Below are 26,130 nucleotides of genomic sequence, written 5' to 3' on the forward strand. Positions count from 1 at the left end.
TTTGAAAAATCATCAAAAATTGTAGAAATCTAATTATAGGATGAATAAAATATGAAATTAAAGCTTATTAAGTCTAGTTTCTTATAGAATAAATTATGTAAGCAATGGAATTCTAAATCATGAGATATGATGAATTTTGTGAGACAAGGTCAGAATGATTTCGGGTTCCCCTGTTCTGAATTTGTAAAATCATAAAAAAATTGGATAAAAATAATTAGGGGCTTAAATTTATATGTTTAAAATCCTGAATGAGTCTATTTTCAATAGAAATAAATATGAACATCATTCGAATTCTGTACAAGGAGATAATTAATTTTTAGTGAAGGGTCACAACTGCCGACAATGAGAATAAGGGTAACTTTAAAGAATAAACTGTACTTATTGACTAAACCAAAATTCTGAAAATTTTATGGTAAGAAGATATATGAGTCTAGTTTCAGGGAAAATTATAGGATCTTAATTTGGAGTCCTATAGCTCCATATATAAATAATTTAGTGACTATGACACAGATGGACAACTTGAATATTCATAAAAGTAAATAATAAAGATTATAGATAATGTTACTTACAAGTGTGCTACATACATCAAGGATGTGGAATGGAGAGGAGGAGGAGGAAAACATATATGAATATTCATTAAGCATGGCTAATTTGCATATTTTAGGCTTAGGGACTAAATTGAATAAAAGTAAAACTTTATGGATAATTTTGTAAAAATTTTAGAAACGACCAAATTGCATGAAATGGATTATTTTATTATTTAAATTACAAAATTGAATGAAATTATTAATTTAGTTCAAGATCGTGGGAAAACATGTTTTAGGGATTAAATTGAAAAGTGTTGAAATTATGGAAAATTCGATATTTTATAGAATTCATGGACTGTTATCAATATATATGAGAATAATAGCTGGAAATAAGGATTAAATTGCAAGAATTTTATTTTCCGACCCTAAGGACTAAATCGTCATTAATTAAAAGTTTAGGGCAAAATGGTAATTTTTCCTAGAGCATTAATTAAATGCATTAGAAGATGAAATGAATGAAAATGATGATCAAATTTATTTATAAAGATCCCGACGACTCAAATATGAGACTTGATCGTGGAAAAGAAAAGATATCGATTAATGAAATTATAAACACAAACAAGCAATGAGGTAAGTTTGTGTAACTTGAATTGTATTTTAAATACTTGAAATATGTGGTTATGTGATGAAAATATGATTTGAATGTTCAATTCATGATATTTGATGAAATATTGATAATACTCGATATAAATTGAAAATAAATCCCAGTTGAATGAAAGGAAAATTGATGGATCTTTGAAAAGGAATTGACGGTAAAAAGGATCTAGCTTGGACGGGTGATTCTATTCGATATAGCCCTCCGAAGAATACGTGTAAAATGGATTTAGCTGGACGGGTAATCCGAATTAGGGTCTCAATTTAGCCTCGACGGTAATTCAGATCCAAGCTCATTAGAGTAATTGTCGTTGGGATTTAGCCTGACCGGTAATCCCGACAATACTCTATGAGTTTATATTACAGGATTTAGCTCGACCGGTAATCCCATCGTAAGGATGAGGTTCATGGAGTGTGCTCTCGATATGAAATGTGTAAGACCATGGTTGAAAGATACCATGGCGACTGATATGAAATGTGTAAGACCATGGTTGAAAGATACCATGGCAACGCGATATGAAATGAACAAGACCATGGTTGAAAGATGCCATGGCAACATGACGAAAATGAGTAAGACCATAGTTGAAAGACACTATGGCATCATGTCAAAGATAAATAAGACCGTGGATGGGAGACGCCTAACATCTGTTGAACAATTGATATTCGTGTAATATGTACCGGATGACTAATGGTTATATGAAATAATTATGAAGATAGATAAACGAAATAAGTATAAGTACATGGAATATAATTTATGTTAAGTTTGATATAAGCTATTACCGGAATAAATATACATAAAATATATGGAAATGATGGAGCATGAAATATTGATATAATGAAATGAATGATATATGCTTATGAAGAAACGGTAAGAGCATGATATGTTTCATGACATGTACATATATGATTATCTTTGATATGTTGATACAAGGAAATTATGTAAGTTGAGACTATTATTAAACTCAAGTGCGATATGTCGAGAAAATAGATATATCAATGTTGAATTTATATAAGATATGTGCAAGTATACTAACATTGTTGCTGTTTGATGCTTATACAAGTGTCAAACTATTGATTGAATGATAATATATTTATTTATATGATGCATTGAATCGATAAGTATTTAAATTTTTTTTTTAGTGATCTGTAAATGGTAGTAATGCTCTGAAACCCTGTTCTGGCAGCGGATACGGGTTAGGGGTGTTACAAGAATGCTCGAGTTTTTGGACACGGGCGACCACACGGGCGTGTTGTAATATCCTGATTTTGGGCCTAGTCGGAATAGTGGTTTCGTGACCACAAAATCCGAGATAGAAATAATTATTTTATGATTATTTTAAGGTCTATGATATGATTGCATTATTGTGTGAAAATTTCGTGAAGAAATTTTATGCATAAAGTGCCTAATTTGAAATTTGGGACTAAATTGAATAAATTGCAAAACTTGTGTTCTAGAAGTATTTTGCATAAAATTGAATTAGATTATTAATTAGAGGTCCTTAAAGAGTAATTTTACCAATTTCTAAGTCTATGGACAAAAATTGGACATGGATGGAATTTTGGAAAGTTTAGTAGTAAGGGCATTTTGGTCATTTAGGGTAAAATGAATTAAAATACAAGATTAAAAGCCAATTTTGCTCATCTTCAACCCCATGGCCGAATATAGCAAGGAGAAACCATGGCTAGGGTTTTTCAAGCTTCCAAGCTCGATTATAAGTTCGTTCTAGCCTCGCTTTTAATGATTTTCACGCTTTTGGAGTCCCAGAGCTCGATTTAGCTTATGCTAGCAATAATTTAACCTAGGGTTTATATTTGGAAAAATACCCATAGGTGAAATTTGTGTATTTTGGTGTTTTATGATAGAATATGAAGTTTTAAATTATGTTAGACAACTTGTGCTACTCGGTTTTAAGTGAAAACGAGCAAAAGGGCTTAATCGGTAAAAATACCTAATAGTCATAAGTACATGTTAAAGTGAGAATTTGATGTTGCCATAGAAGGGAAAAATGATCAGCATGTCATAAAACATAAGAAAATAGGCTGAATTTTAATTTACGAGCTTTGGGGCAAAAGTGTAAATATGCAAAAGTTTAGGGGCAAAATTGTAATTTTTCAAAAATATGATTTTGGGTCAATTTGAATAATGTGAGTCCTAATTAGACTATATTTTAAATGATAGAGCAAGGAAAACTGAAATTGGCTAAAATGGGGAAAATACCAAGTTGTGGACGAAATGGTAAAATAGCCATTTTCGCATACGAGGTAAGTTCATATGTAAATGTTGGTAACATAGTTATTATTTTAAATGTTTTAATGTTTTTTTAAATGATATGATAATTATTATGAAATATTATACTTGTGATAATTGTTTGATAATATGTCAAATTATGTGATATACTTGGAAAATATGAAATACTACCGAGTATCATATCGGCATTCCGTAGAAGATGGTTGAGACACATGATTGGGAAAAAGGTCCGTTGAACCTTAGGAATGGATTAGGATACAAGTGACATGTCACTGGGATATTTGGGCATCCGAACTCGTTGAGTTGAGTCCGAGTTCACTTATGGATGCGAGCGTCCGAACTCGTTGAGTTGAGTCCGAGTTCGTGAGATGTAACTAGGCATCCAAACTCGTTGAGTTGAGTCTGAGTTCACTTATGGATGCGAACGCCCGAGCTCGTTGAGTTGAGTCCGAGTTCACTTATGGGCGGGTTACATGGTAGCTTGGCTACATATGTGGCACTTATGTGCAAGTTATCCATGTATCCGAATTATATTCCGATGTGTTCAACGGGTAAAGTTCTACTCAAATGGAGGAATACTCAAGATGAAAGGGACGTATTGGTAAGTGTTGTGAAATGGATACTTTGAACAGGTATGTACTTAACCCTCGGGTTGAAAACTCGATATAACAACAATATGGTAAGATGATAAATGAAAAGGTGATATGAATGTCTTGGTGATGATTATGCAAATGATGTTTTATGTTTGCTTATATGGTTATGTTACTTGCTATTTGCATGTGAGCTTACTAAGCATTTATGCTTACTCCTCCTTTTCATTCCTTGTAGTGTTGACAAGCCAGCTCGAAATCGGAACGGTCGGAGGCACGCCACACTATCCGTATACCATCTTGGCATAATGGCTTGTATATTTTGAGTATGGCATGTATAGCATTATAATCATTTTGTATATATGGTCTTATGATATGGTTATTGAGTGGTATGGAAATAGAAATGCTTGGTAATGATTAGCCATTGGAATGGCTAATCATGATCATATTTGGTATTATGTATGTCAAATTGCTAGCTAATCCATGGAAACCATGAAATAGGTAAAATTTACCATAAAATAGATTCAGACAGCAGCAGTGACGTGAGTTTAAAAAATCACTAAAAATAGTAGAAATGGAATTAAATAATGAATAAGTTATGGAATCGAAGCTTGATGAGTCTATTTTCATATGGAATAAGCGAAACAGGTATATGAGCTATATTTTATGAGATTTTTAAATTTTTGTGAAACAGGGCCAGAGCGATTTCTGGATCCCCTGTTCTGACTTTGGAAATTTACCATAAATTTTACAAAGATAATTAGAAATCACAATTTATATGTACAGATTCCTTATTGAGTCTAGTTTTATTAGAGACAAACGGCATAGTCATTGAAGCTCTGTACAGGGAGATATCTGATTCGTAATACACAGAGGTCAGAGTAGTTGAACCCTGAAACAGGGGAGAATTTAACTAATAAACTGTACTAATTGGCCCAACCAAAAATTCTAGAAAAAAATTAGTACATATATATATGAGTCTAGTTTCAGGAAAAATTTACGGAATTGGATTTCGAGTTTCGTAACTCGAGATATGATTTTTAAAGCGACTGTGATGCAGTTAGCCAGCTTGTCTGGAAATTTTAAAATGAATTGTATGAGCTGTTTAATTAATGAATTAAGTCCGTTAACACCTCGTGTTCGACTCCGCAACGGTCTCGGCACGGGTGTTACATTTAGTGGTATCGAGCAGGTTTAGTCGGTTCTCGGACTAACCTAGCATGTGTAAAAGTTTAGCTATACATGCCACCGATGCGTGATAGTGTGATGTCTTCCGACGCGTATAAGTACCGTCTTATTTAGACAGGTACTCTCCAACCGAAATGCCGACCATGTTCACGGTTATGTGAAGGTATTTGAGTAAAGTTATGATTATGATAAGTCTCGGTTCAGAAAAGTATGAATAAAAGTTTATGATACATATGTGATAATATGTGAGATGAAAGTTCATGTTGTGATAAATATCCATATTTGCTTAATGCTCATACGATGTAGTGTATGTGGCTTACTTGATAAGATGAACGGAATAAATAGAAAGTATTAGAGGTATGAATAAAGGTCATAATATCATAATACGGATGAAAATGTCCTTGTCTTGATTGGACGTTGAATGTTGATGAATGTTAATGATATACAATTTTTTATGAGATAAAGGATTATAATGAAATGAACTTATCTATGTTAAATTGTTGGACTGAATTATATGATTGTAATGATATGTACATGATGATGCACGAAATGAAAGTTGTGATTGTGATGCAAATATCTATGTTTGTTTGGCCTTATATAATGCCATGAGCATGAATTAATTTAATTAATTGAATGGATAAGTAAAGCTGTCTAGAAAACATAGAATGTATGCATAAGTATATTGTCTAAATGGGACAATAGGAAAATTGGTGTAAGCCAACATGAATGAATGACATGATTATGATGATGTTACTATGATGATGGAAGTTGTGTCATATGTGTATGTATAAGAAAGTCGAGTCAGAGGTCCTACAACCCCTCCCCCTTACCAAAGTGGTACTTATAATGGAATTTCATGAGATTTGTATTGAATAAGTTTTCGGTTGAGAACCCAAATAGTTCAGTGATAGAATAATTATAAGTATGATCCGAGATTGAAAATGAGCTGATAAGTAAAGTCAGAGCCAGAAAGTATCGGATTGACGTAAAAATTATTGGAGTTATGCACTGTCCTAGTTAGAAAAGGAATTCTCCTTGGTAAATCGAATTACTCAAGTGCAAGGTCGAGAAAAGTGTAAATCGAAATTTATTCGAATTGGCCTTTTTAGTGAATGGTTTAATATAAAATTTGTGACTACAGAACTAGTTGGGGAAATGATATTTCAAATGTGAATTATCCGAGTGTGACAGTTATGACCGGACAGATTTAGCAGTCTCTTTTGAGATGTTCTATGTGTTCACCCGTTCTCAGAAATATTTCTATGGCTATTGATCTTCTGAAGAAATTCTTGTTATATGGGAATGTCTTCTAATTTTGGTGTTGGATGAAAGCATTGGTAGTCTGATGGTTTATAATTTATATTGCTCTATTTCATTGGGTATTCTATTTCATTTAAATCGATAAGAATTGATGAGAGAATTCATATGATATTATGATTCTGTTTCTTCTACTTGATGCTTCATCTGATATATATGTATGGGAAGATATATTGATCTTGTTATATTTGATTTCAGTGGGATTAAATGATGTTTTCTTTTGGACTTTCTTTCTTTGAAGAATTATCGTGGTATTCTGTATTTTCTCTATGAATTTGGTTTTCGATTCTCGGCATAGTATCGTATCTTGGGTTTCTTTATCCCGGATCTCTTTATTCGGATTTCTTTATTCGGTTTTCTATCTTGGATTTCTTTATTCGGTTTTCTTGTTATCTTTGTTCCATAATTTGTCAATTACGACTCATGTTCAAGTAACGTTCTTCACTCGTGATAATCATGTCAAATATGACTATACTTCTAATTTGATCTTGGTAATGTGGTGATTTTAGTATTGGGATTTTTCTAATTTCTATGTAAGGATTTGACATCGTGAAAGGCATAGGTGATAAAAGCGCGAGTTTTAGTCGGTATGGTAAATTATTTATTTGAAAGATTTCATGTGACAATTATGTCGGATTATTTTCCCAAGTCGATAATAGAATTTCATTTTGTACGGATAAAAGAGTAAATAGTTTGAACGAGAAGTGTATATTTATTAGAAAGAGTTGAATATTAGTTTAAGTCACTACGAATGATAAGGTTTCCATCTTGTGAAAGCTAAAAGTTTATTACATGTTGACAGAGTTCGGATAGATGAGAATATTGGTAACCAAGCGCCCGAACTAGACTAGTCTACATTGAGCAATGACTTCGACTTTCAAGAATGTATTGTTGTATGAATTGTGATGTGTTTCAAGACAGTGAGGTAATGTGATAGTTTAGAGCATCCGATGTTACATAAAATCGGAGTTGTTAAAGGGGTTAAAGCCGAGCATTGGGATCTATCAAAATTATCCTTGTCAATGTTGATATTGGGATGGAAATGAGAAGGATTATTCTTGAGGCCATATCAGAATTATTTCTATGGCGGAAAGAGGAAAATGTGATGTATCCTATTGTTAAATGTTTGGCGAGATCTATAAATCACATTTGTATTGAATGAATTCCTACTCATCAGATTCATGGAATTTCAGGTCTCTTTGATTGTTGGATTTCTTGGAATTCCGGTCTCCATTAAATCAAGTTGAGATCCGGGTTTTATGTCATGATATCATGGGAAATTAAGAAGGGTTGAAAATTTAAGAACAGTTGAGAGTTGAGACTGTAAGCTTTTAGATCATATGAGAAATTGAAGAGATGTATTGGAGGTACAGTCTAAGTGCAAGTTCTTCGGCACCAAATATGAGATTAAAAGTGAAGACCACTTTTTCGGTAAGATTTTCGGGACGAAAATCCTCGAAGGGGGAGAGTTGTAATATCCTCGATTTTGGGCCTAGTCGAATAGTGGTTTCGTGACCACAAAATCCGAGATAGAAATAATTATTTTATGATTATTTTAAGGTCTATGATATGATTGCATTATTGTGTGAAAATTTCGTGAAGAAATTTTATGCATAAAGTGCCTAATTTGAAATTTGGGACTAAATTGAATAAATTGCAAAACTTGTGTTCTAGAAGTATTTTGCATAAAATTGAATTAGATTATTAATTAGAGGTCCTTAAAGAGTAATTTTACCAATTTCTAAGTCTATGGACAAAAATTGGACATGGATGGAATTTTGGAAAGTTTAGTAGTAAGGGCATTTTGGTCATTTAGGGTAAAATGAATTAAAATACAAGATTAAAAGCCAATTTTGCTCATCTTCAACCCCATGGCCGAATATAGCAAGGAGAAACCATGGCTAGGGTTTTTCAAGCTTCCAAGCTCGATTATAAGTTCGTTCTAGCCTCGTTTTTAATGATTTTCACGTTTTTGGAGTCCCGGTAGCTCGATTTAGCTTATGCTAGCAATAATTTAACCTAGGGTTTATATTTGGAAAAATACCCATAGGTGAAATTTGTGTATTTTGGTGTTTTATGATAGAATATGAAGTTTTAAATTATGTTAGACAACTTGTGCTACTCGGTTTTAAGTGAAAACGAGCAAAAGGGCTTAATCGGTAAAAATACCTAATAGTCATAAGTACATGTTAAAGTGAGAATTTGATGTTGCCATAGAAGGGAAAAATGATCAGCATGTCATAAAACATAAGAAAATAGGCTGAATTTTAATTTACGAGCTTTGGGGCAAAAGTGTAAATATGCAAAAGTTTGGGGCAAAATTGTAATTTTTCAAAAATATGATTTTGGGTCAATTTGAATAATGTGAGTCCTAATTAGACTATATTTTAAATGATAGAGCAAGGAAAACTGAAATTCGGGCTAAAATGGGGAAAATACCAAGTTGTGGACGAAATGGTAAAAATAGCCATTTTCGCATACGAGGTAAGTTCATATGTAAATGTTGGTAACATAGTTATTATTTTAAATGTTTTAATGTTTTTTAAATGATATGATAATTATTATGAAATATTATACTTGTGATAATTGTTTGATAATATGTCAAATTATGTGATATACTTGGAAAATATGAAATACTACCGAGTATCGGTATCGGCATTCCGTAGAAGATGGTTGAGACACATGATTGGGAAAAAGGTCCCGTTGAACCTTAGGAATGGATTAGGATACAAGTGACATGTCACTGGGATATTTGGGCATCCGAACTCGTTGAGTTGAGTCCGAGTTCACTTATGGATGCGAGCGTCCGAACTCGTTGAGTTGAGTCCGAGTTCGTGAGATGTAACTAGGCATCCAAACTCGTTGAGTTGAGTCTGAGTTCACTTATGGATGCGAACGCCCGAGCTCGTTGAGTTGAGTCCGAGTTCACTTATGGGCGGGTTACATGGTAGCTTGGCTACATATGTGGCACTTATGTGCAAGTTATCCATGTATCCGAATTATATTCCGATGTGTTCAACGGGTAAAGTTCTACTCAAATGGAGGAATACTCAAGATGAAAGGGACGTATTGGTAAGTGTTGTGAAATGGATACTTTGAACAGGTATGTACTTAACCTCGGGTTGAAAACTCGATATAACAACAATATGGTAAGATGATAAATGAAAAGGTGATATGAATGTCTTGGTGATGATTATGCAAATGATGTTTTATGTTTGCTTATATGGTTATGTTACTTGCTATTTGCATGTGAGCTTACTAAGCATTTATGCTTACTCCCTCCTTTTCATTCCTTGTAGTGTTGACAAGCCAGCTCGGAAATCGGAAACGGTCGGAGGCACGCTCACACTATCCGTATACCATCTTGGCATAATGGCTTGTATATTTTGAGTATGGCATGTATAGCATTATAATCATTTTGTATATATGGTCTTATGATATGGTTATTGAGTGGTATGGAAATAGAAATGCTTGGTAATGATTAGCCATTGGAATGGCTAATCATGATCATATTTGGTATTATGTATGTCAAATTGCTAGCTAATCCATGGAAACCATGAAATAGGTAAAATTTACCATAAAATAGATTCAGACAGCAGCAGTGACGTGAGTTTAAAAAAATCACTAAAAATAGTAGAAATGGAATTAAATAATGAATAAGTTATGGAATCGAAGCTTGATGAGTCTATTTTCATATGGAATAAGCGAAACAGGTATATGAGCTATATTTTATGAGATTTTTAAATTTTTGTGAAACAGGGCCAGAGCGATTTCTGGATCCCCTGTTCTGACTTTGGAAATTTACCATAAATTTTACAAAGATAATTAGAAATCACAATTTATATGTACAGATTCCTTATTGAGTCTAGTTTTATTAGAGACAAACGGCATAGTCATTGAAGCTCTGTACAGGGAGATATCTGATTCGTAATACACAGAGGTCAGAGTAGTTGAACCCTGAAACAGGGGAGAATTTAACTAATAAACTGTACTAATTGGCCCAACCAAAAATTCTAGAAAAAAATTAGTACATATATATATGAGTCTAGTTTCAGGAAAAATTTACGGAATTGGATTTCGAGTTTCGTAACTCGAGATATGATTTTTAAAGCGACTGTGATGCAGTTAGCCAGCTTGTCTGGAAATTTTAAAATGAATTGTATGAGCTGTTTAATTAATGAATTAAGTCCGTTAACACCTCGTGTTCGACTCCGGCAACGGTCTCGGGTATGGGGTGTTACACGTGTCTAGGCCGTGTGAAGGACACGGGCCAGGGACACGGGCGTGTGCTTGGCCGTGTGAAAACCCCTGTAGGTTCGAATTAGAAAATAAAATCCAATTAATTCCACATGGGTAGGGGACACGGGCGTATCCCGAAGCACACGGGCGTGTCCCCAAGCACACAAGCGTGTGCTATGTCTTCACACGGGCGTGTGAGACACTAACCTAGAATTTTTCTTGAAATTTTTCCTAAGTTCTCGGTTTAGTCCCGAACCTTTCTAGACATATGTTTTGGGCCTCGTAGGCCCATAATAGGGACATTGAGATGTAATTCGATTGGTTTTATTTTGAAATGGAAGTTTATAAACTGTAATTCCTGTAAACATTCAAGTACACGTCCGATAATGCCTCGTATCCGATCTCAGTCTCGGGTACAGGTAAGGGGTGTTACATTAGGATAGTTGGGCTAGGGTTGATTTGTTTTGGGCTTTGTAATTGGGTTTGGGTTAGTTCATACCTGCTACTTACTTTGTAATTTGGATTTGGACATTAGGCTTACTAATATTTGGGTTTTATTATTTGTTTTATTGACCTAGGCCAAAATTGGCTATTACAGGGGTCTTCTAGTATAATCAAGTAGTTTGTGTTATCCATCTCCACCAAAGATAATGACCTTATTAGTAAAACCTGTTACATCCCAATTCTGTCATAGGTTATAGTAACGGGGTTACTGTCTTTGGTGGACATGGATAGAATGAATTACTTGATTATACTAAAATGCCACTATGTTTTTCTTCCTCGTACTTTTGTTTGGGTTTTATAAAGCATCATTCTCTAATGAGGAAAAACTCGTTGTCGTGCCCGCATAACCACTGCCAATTGGGGTCCCATCTATACTCCATCCATTGACAGCATAATCTTTGTAAACTTGAAACCCTAGTTACACTTCAACTCGAAACCGTATTAATCACCATCAACTAGAACTTTGAGTTGCAACATGATTCGACTTCTCGACTGATGGCTCCATACTCACACGATAGATGAAATTTGTAGGTCACCTAGCTCCATGACACTACCGTAAATTCAAACATACCTTAAAACTATAACAATGTCTATCTCAAACACAGACAAAAAAAAATCTATAAAATTCTAATTTCTAACTACAAGAAAGAAAAAGAAAAACAATTTTTAACAAAGTGAAGACGCGAATGCATTCTATAAGGCACATTTTCATTTCCACATAAAAAACAATATTTTTCTTTCTCTCTCCAAAAACAAAATAAACTAATCTTTTTAAATCTACCGTGCATCTTCGAATAACCCAATAGATTAAATAACTCTGTAGAATAGATCCAACAATCTCATAGTTGTTTGAGTGCCCATCTTAAGAAATCATTAAAAATCAAAAGCAAGAATCACATTTTCTCCAATACTTGAATGTTAGAAAGAAGATTATTTAAAAACAAAAAAAGAGCAATTTAACTTCGGATATGGTTATTCTGATATATAAATAGAGTATGCTCTGGGATGGAAGGATCCGAACCTCCGCATAGCGGAACCAAAACCCGTTGCCTTACCACTTGGCCACGCCTCATTTAGATTTCTATTTGAAACCACTAAACACTAATATGGGTATTTCTTGTTCTTCAATTCCAATTCCAAATAGCTATAGCTATGGAATAGATTAGTTTGTTGCTACGATTTTTGCAAGTATGGGTAGAGAATTAAATCGAATTTATTGATCATTACATAAAATTCAATGCCCAAATCTCTTTCTACAGGGAATTCAAAAAGTTTTTTTGTACGACAAATAAATTTGAAGTAATTTGAATTGGTTTAACTCGAATAAGATATAAAGGGGGATTCTTATTTTCCTATCGCCTATTTGTATTTGTTATGTTAGTGTTATAATAATTTGTTATTTTTATAATATTCGATTTATTATAATAAAAAATTAAATAATAGAATAATAAAATTTTTTTCTATTTATACTATAGCGGATCACAGAGCACATATATATAAGAGCTTTATCTGAGTTATCGAAACTAACCCATTGAGTTTCAATTTTGTAACTTTATGAATCATTATTTCTTTGAATTACTATATCTCTCCTTCCCCTGTTTTCAACCCAACAGAGAAAACTCCCTTTTTTTAGTTTAGTGGATATACAATTAATTTATCAATTTGAATTGATCTAAAGAAATCCTATGTTTGTATAAGAAAATGTAAGAAAATAAATCAAGACATTTTTAGAATTCGAAATTCGAAATACTTTTTTGAAGTATGATACAATTATGACAGAAATCGAAACACTTTTTATATAATGTAAAACAATTACGTTCCCAAAGGCGTAAAACAATTACTTGGGAGCTGTTTCAAGCAAATGTACATTCCCCTCTTTTTTGGACAGAGTAGACAAACTACTCTTTTTTTCTTTTGATATTTTTGGACCGCTGAAACGAATATCTTGAAATTGGATATGTAAAAACAAAGAATAAAAAATTTCTAATTATACAGAAAAAAGATCGAGAAAAAAAGACGAGGCCAAAAGAGAAAAATACAAAAGAGAAGAGAAAATGAGGATAGAAATAGCAGAAGCTTGGGATAGTCTTTTACTTGCTCAAGTAATAAGGGGCTCCGTGTTAATAACCCAATCAATTCTTAGAAAATATATTATATTACCTTCATTGATAATAGTTAAAAACATTGCCCGTATGCTATTATTTCAATTTCCTGAGTGGTCTGAGGATTTAACGGATTGGAATTGAGAAATGCATGTTAAATGCACTTATAATGGTGTTCAATTATCCGAAACATAATTTTCAAAAAACAGGTAAACAAACGGTATTCAGATAAAGATCCTATTTCCTTTTTGCCTGAAACGTTGGCACAGATTTAAACTACAACTCTCTCGTAAAGATCCAATGAAATAAAAGGTCAAAAGAATGATTTTTGCTTTTTAACAGTTTGGGGAATAAAAACTGAAGTACCTTTCGGCTCTCCTAAAAAACGAAGTTCGTTTTTTGAGCCTATTTTTAAAGAACTAAAAAAAAATGAAAACGAAATGTTTTATAGCTTTAACAATTTTAAAATAAAAAACTAAATTGTTTCGAAAAGCTTCAAATGAAACAAAAAAAAAATGGACCACTTAAAGCATTCTATTTCTAAAGGGAATAATAAAAGAACTTTAAAAAATAAATCCAATTCCATTTTTTGGGATGAGAGAAACATATGAATTGGGCGAAACTAAAAAGGATTCGATAATCAGTAATAAGATGATTCACAAATCATCCCTTCAAATTCAATCTATGGGGTGGACAAATTATTCATTAACAAAAAAAAAAAGAGATCTGACTAAGAGAACAAACACAAACAAAAATCAAATACAAAAATTCTAATTATAAAAGACAAGAAAACAATTTCCAACCCAAGAAATAAATAGTAGTTCTAACAAAATAAGTTATCAAGATAAAATATTAAAATTAGCAAAAAAATTTGGCAAATAATAAAAGAAGAAATATTCGATTAATCTGGAAATTTTATTTTTTATAAAATTTTTATTGAAAAGATAGACATGGATATTCTTCTATATATCATTAATATTCCAAAACCAATACCCAATTTTTCTTGAATCAACAAAAAAAAAAATGGTTGAGAATTATATCGGTAGTTTCAAAAATTCAGCACATTTTCTCAAAAATAATTTCTAACATATTTTTATAATTTAGCCATAAATTTAGTGTTAATTGTGAATTTATTTAATTTTGTATTTAATTTGTCAAATACATTATGATGGACTTGATTTAATTCGGGTTTTAAAGTTAATTTGATGAAAGTTAATTACTAATATTATTAGTTAATAATGTATTCTCATCTCAACTCTAAAACCGAATTAAACATTAAAAAGTTAACACTTTTACTTTTTAAATACCAAAATATATAACTTTTATAAAATATAAGTACATAATTAGACCAAAAATAATAAAAGTACCACATTAAAAAAGTGTATAGCTTTTGTCAAATATAAATACTTGTTTGAACCAAAAAATAACAAAAATATCACATTAAAAATGTCAAACTCAAAATACTAAATTATGTATTAAACCTAAACTTAATAAGCAATTATTTATTTTTGAGTGAAATTAGGAAAATAAAATATAGAGGGAAAAAAGAAAGGAATTTTATCAAACTTTTCTAATGATCTTTTGAGTTGAAAAGGATTGCTTTTGTGGTTGTTTATGATTTGCTTCTTCTTCTTCTCTCTCTCTCTCTCTTTTGAGTCCATTGATTTCAGTCCAATTCTTTTTCTCCTTTTCTAATATGGCTTTCTTTTTCCCCCTTTTCTTTGAAAGCTTGTGTTTACTATTTTTTGTGAATTTTAATTTTTTAAAGTATATGCATATATCAATGTGTACACCCACATAATACTCAAATAATTACATGTAAAATAATAAAAAAAAAGGTTGTATCTTCAAGGGTAAAAATTGGTTAAAAGGATTGAAAAATGAGGAATTTGAATAGTAGGGAGAAAATTTCTATGTAATTTTACCTTTTTGTTTAATATTTTTATTTTTAAGAGGTCATTTTCATAATTTGTAATTTTTTATAATTTTATATAATTTTATAAATTTTAAATTGTTTACGTGACATAAAACAGTGGATTAATATTGTGTAATTTTTTACAGTTCCACTAAATTGTAACAAAATCACCAATTTCAAACAAATAAAAAATAAAAGGATTAAATCCGAATAAATACAAGGACCATTTTTGGAATTTAACCTTAGTGATGGTTAGTAAAAATAAGGATATTATATTTGAGGCCTTGAGGACACAAGTTTCCTTCAATTCACTTGATTGGTATCTCACCAAATACACTCTTTGGCTCTTTGCATTGTGAAGAACATCAATGGAGAAGAACCCTTGTGATCAAATGAAACATGGTGAAGAAGAGAAGCATCTCACCACCAAACTGGGTGGCCTTAAGACCATGCCTTTTGTTATATGTAAGCCTTAAATTCATCTATTTTTTAATTTTTTAAGATATATTGAGATACAAGGATTGTTGATTCACTCCTTAACTAATCGATGTGGAATTAAATTGTTTTTGTTTATGCAGCAACCGAGACATTTGAGAAAGTTGCAAGCTTTGGTCTTCATGCAAATATGATTTTGTACTTAATAAATGAATATCACATGTCCAATGCCAAGGGAGCTAACGTTCTATTCCTGTGGTCTGCAATTTCGAATTTCATGCCAATCCTTGGTGCTTTTCTCTCTGATTCTTTCCTCGGCCGCTTTCGCGTTATCGCGCTCGGAACATTCGTCAGCCTTCTTGTAAGCAAAAGTATTTTCTTAAAACGGTTAATCCGTAAGGAGAAAACGGATACATTAATGTATGATGTATGGTTATTCTGGCAGGGAATGAGCTTGTTATGGTTAACTGCTGCCCTTCCGCAAGCAAGGCCTCCTCAATGCAACGGTCTGGCGACAGAAAGTTGTGCATCTCCAAAAGCAGCTCAGCTGGCGCTTCTCTTCTCATCTTTTGCTTTAATGTCAATCGGAGCCGGTGGCATTAGGCCATGTGCCTTGGCCTTCGGTGCTGATCAGTTGTACAATCCTAGCAACCCTGAAAACAAGAGGGTGTTGCAAAGCTTCTTCAACTGGTATTATGCTTCAGTTGGACTTTCACTCATGGTTTCCGTAACTGTTATTGTGTATATTCAAGATGCAGCCGGGTGGGTCATAGGCTATGGAGTTCCAGCAGGGCTCATGTTCCTCTCCACAGTCATGTTCTTATTGGGTTCACCACTTTACATTAAATTGATGCCTGATAAGAGCTTGTTTACAAGCTTTGCTCAAGTCATGGTGGCAGCTTGGCACAACAAACACTTGGCTTTGCCAGCAATGGAATCTGATCCAGGCATATGGTACTATCACAAAGGTTCCAAGCTTATTGCACCAACACAAAAATTGAGGTAATTAATATCTAATTATGACCTCTAATTGATTAGGAGGAACGGATATGAACACATAATACAAATATGGGTAAAAGTAATACAAAGGCTTTTATATTAAGAGTTGGATTATATTTGACCCATTTTACAAAAAAAATGAACAAATAAGTCCTTATACATTAAATCAAAGAGCAAACTAGTTATTGTGTTAAAAATTCTATCTATTTATACTGTTAAAAACTGGTCCCACTATATCAAAATGAGGTACATATGGCACGTCATGTGTAATTTTTAGTTATTCTGTTAGCTATACTAATTTTTAACAATAGAATTGAATAAAATTTTTAATAGAAAAAATCAATTTGCTCTTTAACCTAATGTACAATTATTAATTTGCTCATACTTTTAGTAAATGGGATAAAATGCGATCTAACTCCTAATTGAGGAGTCTCCATGATACTTTTACCCACTGATATGTTACAATATAGATATAGTGATACGATAATTTTAACAAAATTAGAGTACACGTGTTGATAATAATAAAATTATATTTTATATAGTAATAGATGATAAAAATGTAAAATGAATGGGTTCAAAAGAAATAATGTAAAGTGAATAGTTATCAATTAATTATTAATGTTTAAATAACTTTTAAAGATGTAAAATAAAATTTGAAGTAAAAAAGAGTTAACTTTTAGAAAACCATTAAAAGTTAAAAAAAAAAAAATTCTTGATTTGTGGTCGGGTATGTTCAAACATCTCTAATTGTATCTTGTCCTTGTTTTGATCGTGTCTAATTTTATTTTTAAATTTTGACGTGTTCTTAAGTGCCCCATGAATTTTTTTTTTTTGTGCTGAAGTTATATTTGTGTTAGACATATGCTTGACATTTGAATGTTCTAGTTAAAAGACTTAACTATATATGTTGAGATTTAAACCCATTCTTAGCAAACACAAAACGATAAGACACTCGAACCAAAATAGAGTTGAAGTCCACACAATAATGTCATGTATTATGTCAAATTTCTTGTCAGGTTTCTTAACAAAGCTTGTATGATCGGAAATCCGGAGAAGGATATAGACATGGATGGCAAGGCTATAAATCCATGGAACCTATGCACTGTGAAACAAGTGGAAGAATTGAAAGCATTAATCAAAGTGCTCCCCATTTGGTCTAGTGGGATCATGATCGCCGTATCCATAAGCCAACACTCCTTTCCGGTGCTCCAAGCCAGGGTCATGGACCGTCACTTAATTCCCGGAGGACTACAAATCCCTGCTGGTTCCTTTGGCGTCTTCGCAATGATTACACTCACGATATGGGTCGCTACCTATGATCAAATCATAGTCCCCTTGCTATCTAAGTTCACCAAACGATCACGAGGGTTCAGCTTGAAAGAACGAATGGGAATGGGCTTAGCAATATCTTGTGTGGCAACGGCGGTGGCAGCAATGGTGGAGAGCAAGCGGCGAGCCACCGCAATAAGACAAGGATTGGGTGACAAACCCCATGGGATGGTGCACATGAGTGGAATGTGGTTAGTGCCACAATACAGCCTGATTGGATTAGCCGAGGGACTCAATGCAATTGGACAAATAGAGTTCTACTACTCTCAGTTCCCTAAGAGCATGGCTAGCATTGGAGTAGCACTTTTTGCCCTTGGGATGGCGGTGGGGAACTTGGTTGGTAGCCTTATAGTTGGAGCAGTAGATAAGTTGACCTCAAAAGGAGGAAAACAGAGTTGGGTGTCAAACAACCTTAATATGGGTCATTATGACTATTATTATTGGATTCTTACAATTTTAAGTGTGATTAATGTGTTTTTTTACTTGATCTGTTGCTGGGCTTTTGGATCTAGTGACAACAAAAACAAAATAGTATGGGATGAAGAGGAAGGCACTGAAGATGAACTAGAACTAGAACTAGGTGACCATGCCAAGGGAGTGGCATCTCCCATTGTTTTTACTCATTGATCTTTCAATGCTATGTTTTTACCTAGAATTTGTGTAGCACAATTTATTTTCTCTTTTTCTTTTGTTTTTGTTATTATATAAATAAATATAAGTAGCTATGTTTTTTCATGTAAAATAAAGGCAACTAAAAATATTACCATGTCTCAAGATGGTTATAAGCATCAAGGACTTTGTTACTAGTCCAAAACACATGGAATATATCTTCCCATCCCTCCACTGGCCACAAAGAATGTATCTACCATCAACATTCAGACCTTTGTTTTGTATATTGCATTTAGTTGGCAGTAGGTTGTGTAATAGCCTCCACTTGAAAATAGTAGTAAGTTCAAGCTTTGAGCTCAGTTCAATAATTGTCAGACTTAATTCGAGTATTTTTAAATAAATTTAAATAATTTATGAGCATTAATATCTTTATCTATATTCCTAAATGTAATTCTTTAAAAAAATCAATAATTTTAGTTTAAAACTATAACAATTAACCTTATATCTTTTAACATCTTTATCCCAAAATCACATTGTCAATTAATATTAAATTAAGAAAAAGTTCATAAGTTATGGATTTTGCATTAGTATTTCATAAAATACTACAACCATAGTTATATCATCAAACATATCTTAGAATCTAAACAAAAACCAAAAATTAAGTTGATATCAAGTTGAAATTTAAGAGGTTGATAATTTACAAGTATTTTCAGACGATCAATCTTATGGGAGTATGACTTGACATAAGTTTACGAAGGTTGACTACAATCAACCTATTCTTTAATAACTTCTTTTATGAGTTCTTTGAGTTGATCGACAACGACAACTTCAGTGTTTTTCAATTAAAGTTTTTTAGCAACATGCGCATTGGGTTGTTCAACAGCCTCTCTTGCAAATTCTCATGTTGGACTTCTTCGTTGGCTAGCTTCTTCTCAGTAGATAAAAAACCCTTTCCATCATGAAAGCAATTTAGTCATTCTTTTCCTTGATACTTATGGCATCTCCACCGTTTTTGCTAGAGATGTCATTTTTCTTCCAATTGTGGTGCCAATTTTCATGACATTCATCACTTTAGAATTTAATTTTGGGGGAGATGCTAGGACAAAACTGTCGCTTGATTTACTTTCTTTTTGAATGACAATCGACGGGCTACACTTTAGATCCACGAGTAGATATTTCTTCTAGTTCATTATTTGGCAAAGATGCATAATAGGTGGATTGCCACTTAACATTGAAGAAATTTGACCAAATAACTCTATTAGTGCCATGGGGATAAGCAAGAACATTGATGCTTGGCAGTGAAGTCCAAAAGTCATTGCAACTTTAAACTTTGATTTTTGGAAAGGAGATGAAAGGCAAAGATATCCCTATTGGACGTGCCAGAAATTTATACACATAAATATCAAGTCGAAAATTAACTTTGAAAATTTGGCAATAAATTTTAATTATCAACTTTGAAAGAATTACAACTTATAAACTCTAAATTTCTTGATTATAAAGAAATTTCCTTTAATTTTTTCTTTTTTTGGTGGAGCTTCAATCCAATTTTTATTTAGGCTTGATCTTGAAAAGATGTGGTTTGTTTCACATGTTGTGGTAACTTGCTCTTGAAATGAATTTTTAACCTGCTTTCTTTGGCTAAACACGATCAAAAGGTAGATTTCTTCAAACCTGATATGTTGTTCTTCAAGATTTCTTCAAGTTATTTAGAAATTTCTTGAGATTTTGAAGAGAGATCTAAGTCTAAAAATTCTTTCCTTCAAAGAATTTTTGAATATTTAAACTTATGAATGTGTAGAATAGTTTAGAGGTAGCCTCTTTTATAGTGTCACTCCTTTAAATAAAAGAGAACTTGTAAAATGTACAGTCTTTATTGAAGTAATCCACAAAGAGTAAACTCTTTTATTTATTATTTGTATTATATTAATTTAATTAATTAGAAATAAAATAATACTCGATATTATCATTTAATTATTTACTTTTAATTAGTGATAATATAATTTTTATTATTTACTTTAAAATTAATTTAAAATAATTATGACATAATATGTGATGTCATCAATTTAACACATGATACTTGACATGTGTTATTTTGTAATTAATTTGAAAAAAAAATCGTCTACAGTTGTCTTTTAATTTTTTTTTCCAAAAAGGGGAGTAGTTGTGGTTGGGGATGATTTTTTAATTAAAAGTTCTGTTTTGTGGTTATTTTTAGAGTAAGGATGAAGTCATAAGTTTATCTTTGAGGTGTCAAATTAAATTATGAAATTTAAAGACGTTAAAGTTCAATTTTTTTTGTATATGCTTGTTAGTTTAGAATTTTAAAAGGATTAAATTGAGACTTTTTTCATCTTTGAAGGGTCAAAGTTTATTTTTACCATTAAAGTAATTTATAGGCTCTGATCATATTTGTTCTTTTTGACACGATATCAAAAGCTATCCATAGCCCCTCTCTAACTCATAAATAGGAGGATAATGTGCTTCAGTGCACTCAAACCCACATCCTTCTATATTAGCAATAATACTCATGCCAGTCGAATTAAGACTCAATCTACATTCAAACTTGTTATTTAACCAACAACATACTGTAGATACCTTCTTGAGAGAGGATTATAGAATTGGGAAATTAGAAAAAAAATATTTATTTTTAGAGTTGTTTTATTTTGAGAATGTCATTATTGAATTATTTAAATACAGTTATTAACTAATAATAAAAAATAGATAGAAAAAATAAATTGCAATTTAAGCAAGGGCGAATTTAGGGGCTGGCGGCCTTCCTAAAATAAAAATTTTCTATTTTGGTCTTTTAAAATTCTAATTTAAATTAGTAAAGATAAAATTACACTTTGACTCCCCTTAAAAATAATAAAATTTTCATTTAATCTTTTAAAAATTATATTTTTACTATCGTAAAAATTATAATTTAATTTCAACCCTCAAAATTTTTCTGACTTCGCTAATGAAAAAAATGAATTTAAATTATAATTTGTATTGTTAATAGTTTTTGCTACAATTTTTTTCATTATTGTTTTATTAGTTGTGCCGCAACTCTTATCATCATATAATGACACATAGTTTGATATTAGTTTAATAAATTTAAATAAAAAGCTTGTGTTCCAAACTCATACTTTAAAAGCAATATAATTTAAATATAAAATTCATAATTTTTAATTATTAGTGGGCAAACATCAAATTGTTGTTATCCACGTCCTCCTCATCATTAATCCTCAAAAATCCTATCTCCATTATGTGAAGTTGGATCACTTGAGTACAACTATCATCTATTTCAATCCCTTTAAATTTTATACAAATATACGAATGTTTAATAAATTCAAAAAAGATTGAGTTATAGTTCAGTTGGCATCGATATTAGTATTAGCACAGGAGGACATAAGTTTGAGTGCACTAAAATATATTATCTTCCTATTTAAAAATTAGGGAGGACTATGAGTAATTCTAGGCATTGTATGAAAAAATAAAAACCAAAAATCATGATGCTACACTATATAAAAAGAAGTAAATAATATATATACCATATCACATCTCGAATCTGATGAAATAGGATGAATTGAGACAGTATTTTGTAAATATGTAATTATCTTGAATATACTAATTATTTCTATATTTTCCGATTGCCTAGAAGGGACAAAAGAAACATCTTGTTCTTTCTTCAACAATTTCTGATCTTTAGTGAACCTCTCAGTAAGATTCGAACCCTGATAAAGTTCTGACCATCTATCAGAGAAAAAAGAACAAATGGATCTTGTAAGATTCCCAAATTTTTTTGATTGTTTCCAAAAATAAATGATTATTCATCTGCTTCTCACGTTCCATGAATAGTCGAGATAAATTAGTTAATATATCAAAAATCTTCAAACTACTATCTCCTAATTAAACATCTGATTTATTATTTTTACCCATTAAATATGAAAATTTAAAATTTTTAATCTTATATATTTGAATTTGAGTGTTTAGTAAATAAATTAAATTAAATCTTTACAATTAATAAAATTACAACATGATATAGAAATTTTAAGAAAAATTACTGCAATTGAAATTAAGAGTTGTAGAGGTAAAAATAATAGATTAACTTACAAAGTATAAGAACTTTGGACTTGATTGATAAGAGTGTTGAAAAATTTTAAATTTATTGAAAATTAATATTTTGAATGATTTAATATTTTATATATGTTTGATAATTCAAAATAAAAATAATTTGATAATTTTTATAAAAATGTAGAAAATAATTAAATAAGAGCTTTCAATTAATTTTATTTATTTAATATTATATTATTTTATAAAAATTTATGTTTAAAATTTGATTTTTTAGAACAAAGTGAAAAGTCTACAAATTAAGGATAAAATGTAAAATTTAAAATTTTTATAATTTAATATCTATATTTATCAAACAATATAATTATATTTCGTAATTAATTTTAAGTAATATATCCAATATTTTTATAACTTAAATTTAGTACTTCAGTTTTCAATGCTTAATTTTTAACTCTTATTTTCCCTGTATTTAATTTTTCAGTTTATCAAACAACACCTTATTTAAATATTATTTAGTAATATGAGATTTTTGATATATTAATCATAAAAATTTAAGGCAACAAGACTTCTTAAGTCCCTATTAATTTTAAATTTTAGTAAATTAATCCCTATCAAAGAATGATGAGTAATTTAATTTGTGTGAATTTCAAAATTGAGCAACTCACATGGTAATAAGGAAAAAAAGTAATTTTAAATAAAAACACGTGTAAAATGTTTACTGATAAACATGACTTAATTTTTACACTTGATTTCCACCTAGTCAAAAGAAAAAAAAAGTTAAATTATAATTTAACCCATAGCCTAACCCCTGAGAAACCCTTATCTTCAACCTCTTAAAACCCTGAACTATGGAGAAATAAAACCAAAAGGTTAAATTATACTATTTGTCCCTATACTTTGAAAGTTATGGATTTAGTCTTTATATTTTAATTTGGTTATTTTTAGTCTTTGTACATTTCAAATTTTAGAATTTTCAATCCTTATCAAATGATAACTATTAAATTCATAAGTTGATTTTTTCTATTCCCAAAAATTGATGCGTTAAACGTATTATAATACATGTAATGCTATGTCAACTTGTTATTTGCGTCAAAATTGAAATTTCAAAATTCCCGACTCAGAATGATCTAATTATAAAATATGGACTAAATCTATAATTGTACGTATAGTACAAGACTAGTAATTGAATTTAAACAATTACTGTTTGAATCAAGACTAAAATTTAAAATTCGAAAAGTATAGAGACCATTGACCAATTAAAAAAGTACAAGGACTAAATCCATAACTTTTGTTATGATGGGATTTCATCACTTCCTATACAATTCCAAGTTCTCATGAAATTCTAAAGCATAAATTCGTTCCCTTTATTTTTGTTATGATGGGATTTCATGTTCCCGTATGAGATGGAAGTGAATGACAATTGTTCACACCTCAATTTATCTATAATTCCAACTTGTGCTATTAAAGTGTTAATCCTTCATTTTTCATCCTCCAATACGTATATTGTGATGAATATTTAAAATTATTCCATAATAGCTGCATCTGTTTTCATTTAAAAACTAAAGGGTAGTCGATTGAGTCTTAATTCGATTGGTATAAGCATTGTTGTCAATATAGGAGGATGTAGATGTAAGTGCGCTGAAGCACATTATCCTTCTATTTATAGGTTAGGAAAGGACCATAAATAGTTCTAGGTATAATGTAAAAAAAAATTATATAATCAGAACATATAATAAAATTGTTAATAAAAAAAGGTAAATAGCAAAAGTACCATTTTTTTGATTAGCCTCCCTACCCTTGAAGGTTACCCTGCAACTTGACCAAATCACAATGAAACTAAAAAAAAGAAGAAGAAGATAATAAAGTGGCCGAGTTTTCAATTTGTTACATATAATTCCCATCTTTTTATTATCGATTGATGGGGTTTCCTATAAATTGATTTTTTTTTTGTTAAAAGTTTTATTTATTTGTAGATAAAAGTATCATGAAGGCCTTATATTAAGAGTTAAATTGCATTTTGCTCCATTTACTAAAAAATGAGCAAATTAATCATTGTATATTAGAGTAACGAGTAAACTGATCATTTATATTGCTAAAAATTGATGTGCCTGATGAAATAATGAAACAGTAACACGTGGTATGCCACATATCCCTCATGTTTACGTATATGGACCATTTTTTAACAGTAGAAATTGATAATTTTTTAACCGAATGACCAATTTGCGTTTTAATCTAGCATACTTGGACTAATTTTGTAGTTTTTGGTAAAAGGGGTAAAATGCAATCTCACTTCTAGTATAGGAACCTTCATAATACTTTTCCCTCCATTTGTGTTAAGTGATTATCTAGCCTTTTCAATTTTTTTTAGGTAAGTGGCGTAGAATTAAGTGATGTAGGAGTTTGATTGCATTTTACCTTCTCTAAGTTTGATTGCATTTTACCTTCTCTACTTAGATAAATTGGTTCTTGTAAGCTAGATTAAAGAACAAATTGATCATTTTATTAAAAATTTCATCCATTTTTGTTAAAAATTTCATCCATTTTTGTAGGTAAGTGATGATGTGGTTGATGGCACAACCAAACAATCATATGTGATGTTCCATATGTACCTTTCCATGTTTGCAAATATTTAAAAAAATAAAAATCCAAAACAAATAAATAAAATTTTCTAATAATTATTTAAAAATCATGTTTAGGATGAACCTAGACAACCTTGTATATATTTGTGTGTATATATTTGAATTATAAGAAATTATTAAAAATATTAAGAATTATAAGAAATTAATAAAATAAGACTCACCAACATGATTAACTAAAAATATCAACTCAATTGTCAATTGAGTCTTAACTTGATTAGCATGGGTATTGTTGCCAATGCAAAAGGACATGGGTTCGAGTGCGTTGAAGCGCATTATCCTCCTAGTTATGGGTTGGGGAGGGGTTATGGGTAGTTCTAGACATTGTGTCAAAAATAACAGATATGATTAGAACCTATAATGAGATTGTTCAAAAATTTTTTTGAATAATTTTCTATATTTTTATATTTATCTAAAAAATCATGTTCAGGATGAACCTGAACAAATAGTTGTCTAAGTTTATTTGAACAAGAACAACCATTGGTCTAGTTTCATCTTGAGGTGGTTTTTAAAAATAATTATGAAAATATTTATTTTAATTTTTTTTAAATATTACTATGCAAGCATGATGCACACATAGTATGTCACATGTCACTATTCAGTTGCTTCGACAACCACGTCGGCACTTAATAGTCAAAATGGAAGTAATTTTTAACAAAAGGACCAATTTGTTCTTTGATCAAGCATACCGGACTAATTTGCTCATTTTTGAGTAAAAAAAACAAAATGCAATTCGACTCCTAGTACATGGACCTATATGGTACTTATACTCTTTTTGTTTAAAT

General features: G+C 31.0%; 1 protein-coding gene and 1 long non-coding RNA gene across 2 annotated transcripts; both read left to right on the forward strand.

The window, feature by feature from the left end:
• The first annotated feature begins 8,941 nt into the window (after positions 1 to 8,941).
• Positions 8,942 to 9,992, forward strand: LOC128280657 (uncharacterized). Its single transcript, XR_008270755.1, has 2 exons — positions 8,942 to 9,008; positions 9,824 to 9,992. It is a non-coding gene; the product is annotated as an uncharacterized LOC128280657 (long non-coding RNA).
• Positions 9,993 to 15,544: 5,552 nt separating this feature from the next.
• On the forward strand, positions 15,545 to 18,793 carry LOC108455157 (protein NRT1/ PTR FAMILY 1.1-like). The gene is made up of 4 exons (XM_017753757.2): positions 15,545 to 15,749; positions 15,863 to 16,080; positions 16,165 to 16,721; positions 17,735 to 18,793. The coding sequence occupies exons 1-4, from the start codon at positions 15,653 to 15,655 to the stop codon at positions 18,672 to 18,674; spliced, it is 1,812 nt and encodes a 603-aa protein (XP_017609246.1). The 5' UTR covers positions 15,545 to 15,652; the 3' UTR covers positions 18,675 to 18,793.
• The last annotated feature ends 7,337 nt before the right edge of the window (positions 18,794 to 26,130 follow it).

This window comes from Gossypium arboreum, chromosome 9, assembly GCF_025698485.1.
Source record: "Gossypium arboreum isolate Shixiya-1 chromosome 9, ASM2569848v2, whole genome shotgun sequence".
NCBI lineage: Eukaryota > Viridiplantae > Streptophyta > Magnoliopsida > Malvales > Malvaceae > Gossypium > Gossypium arboreum.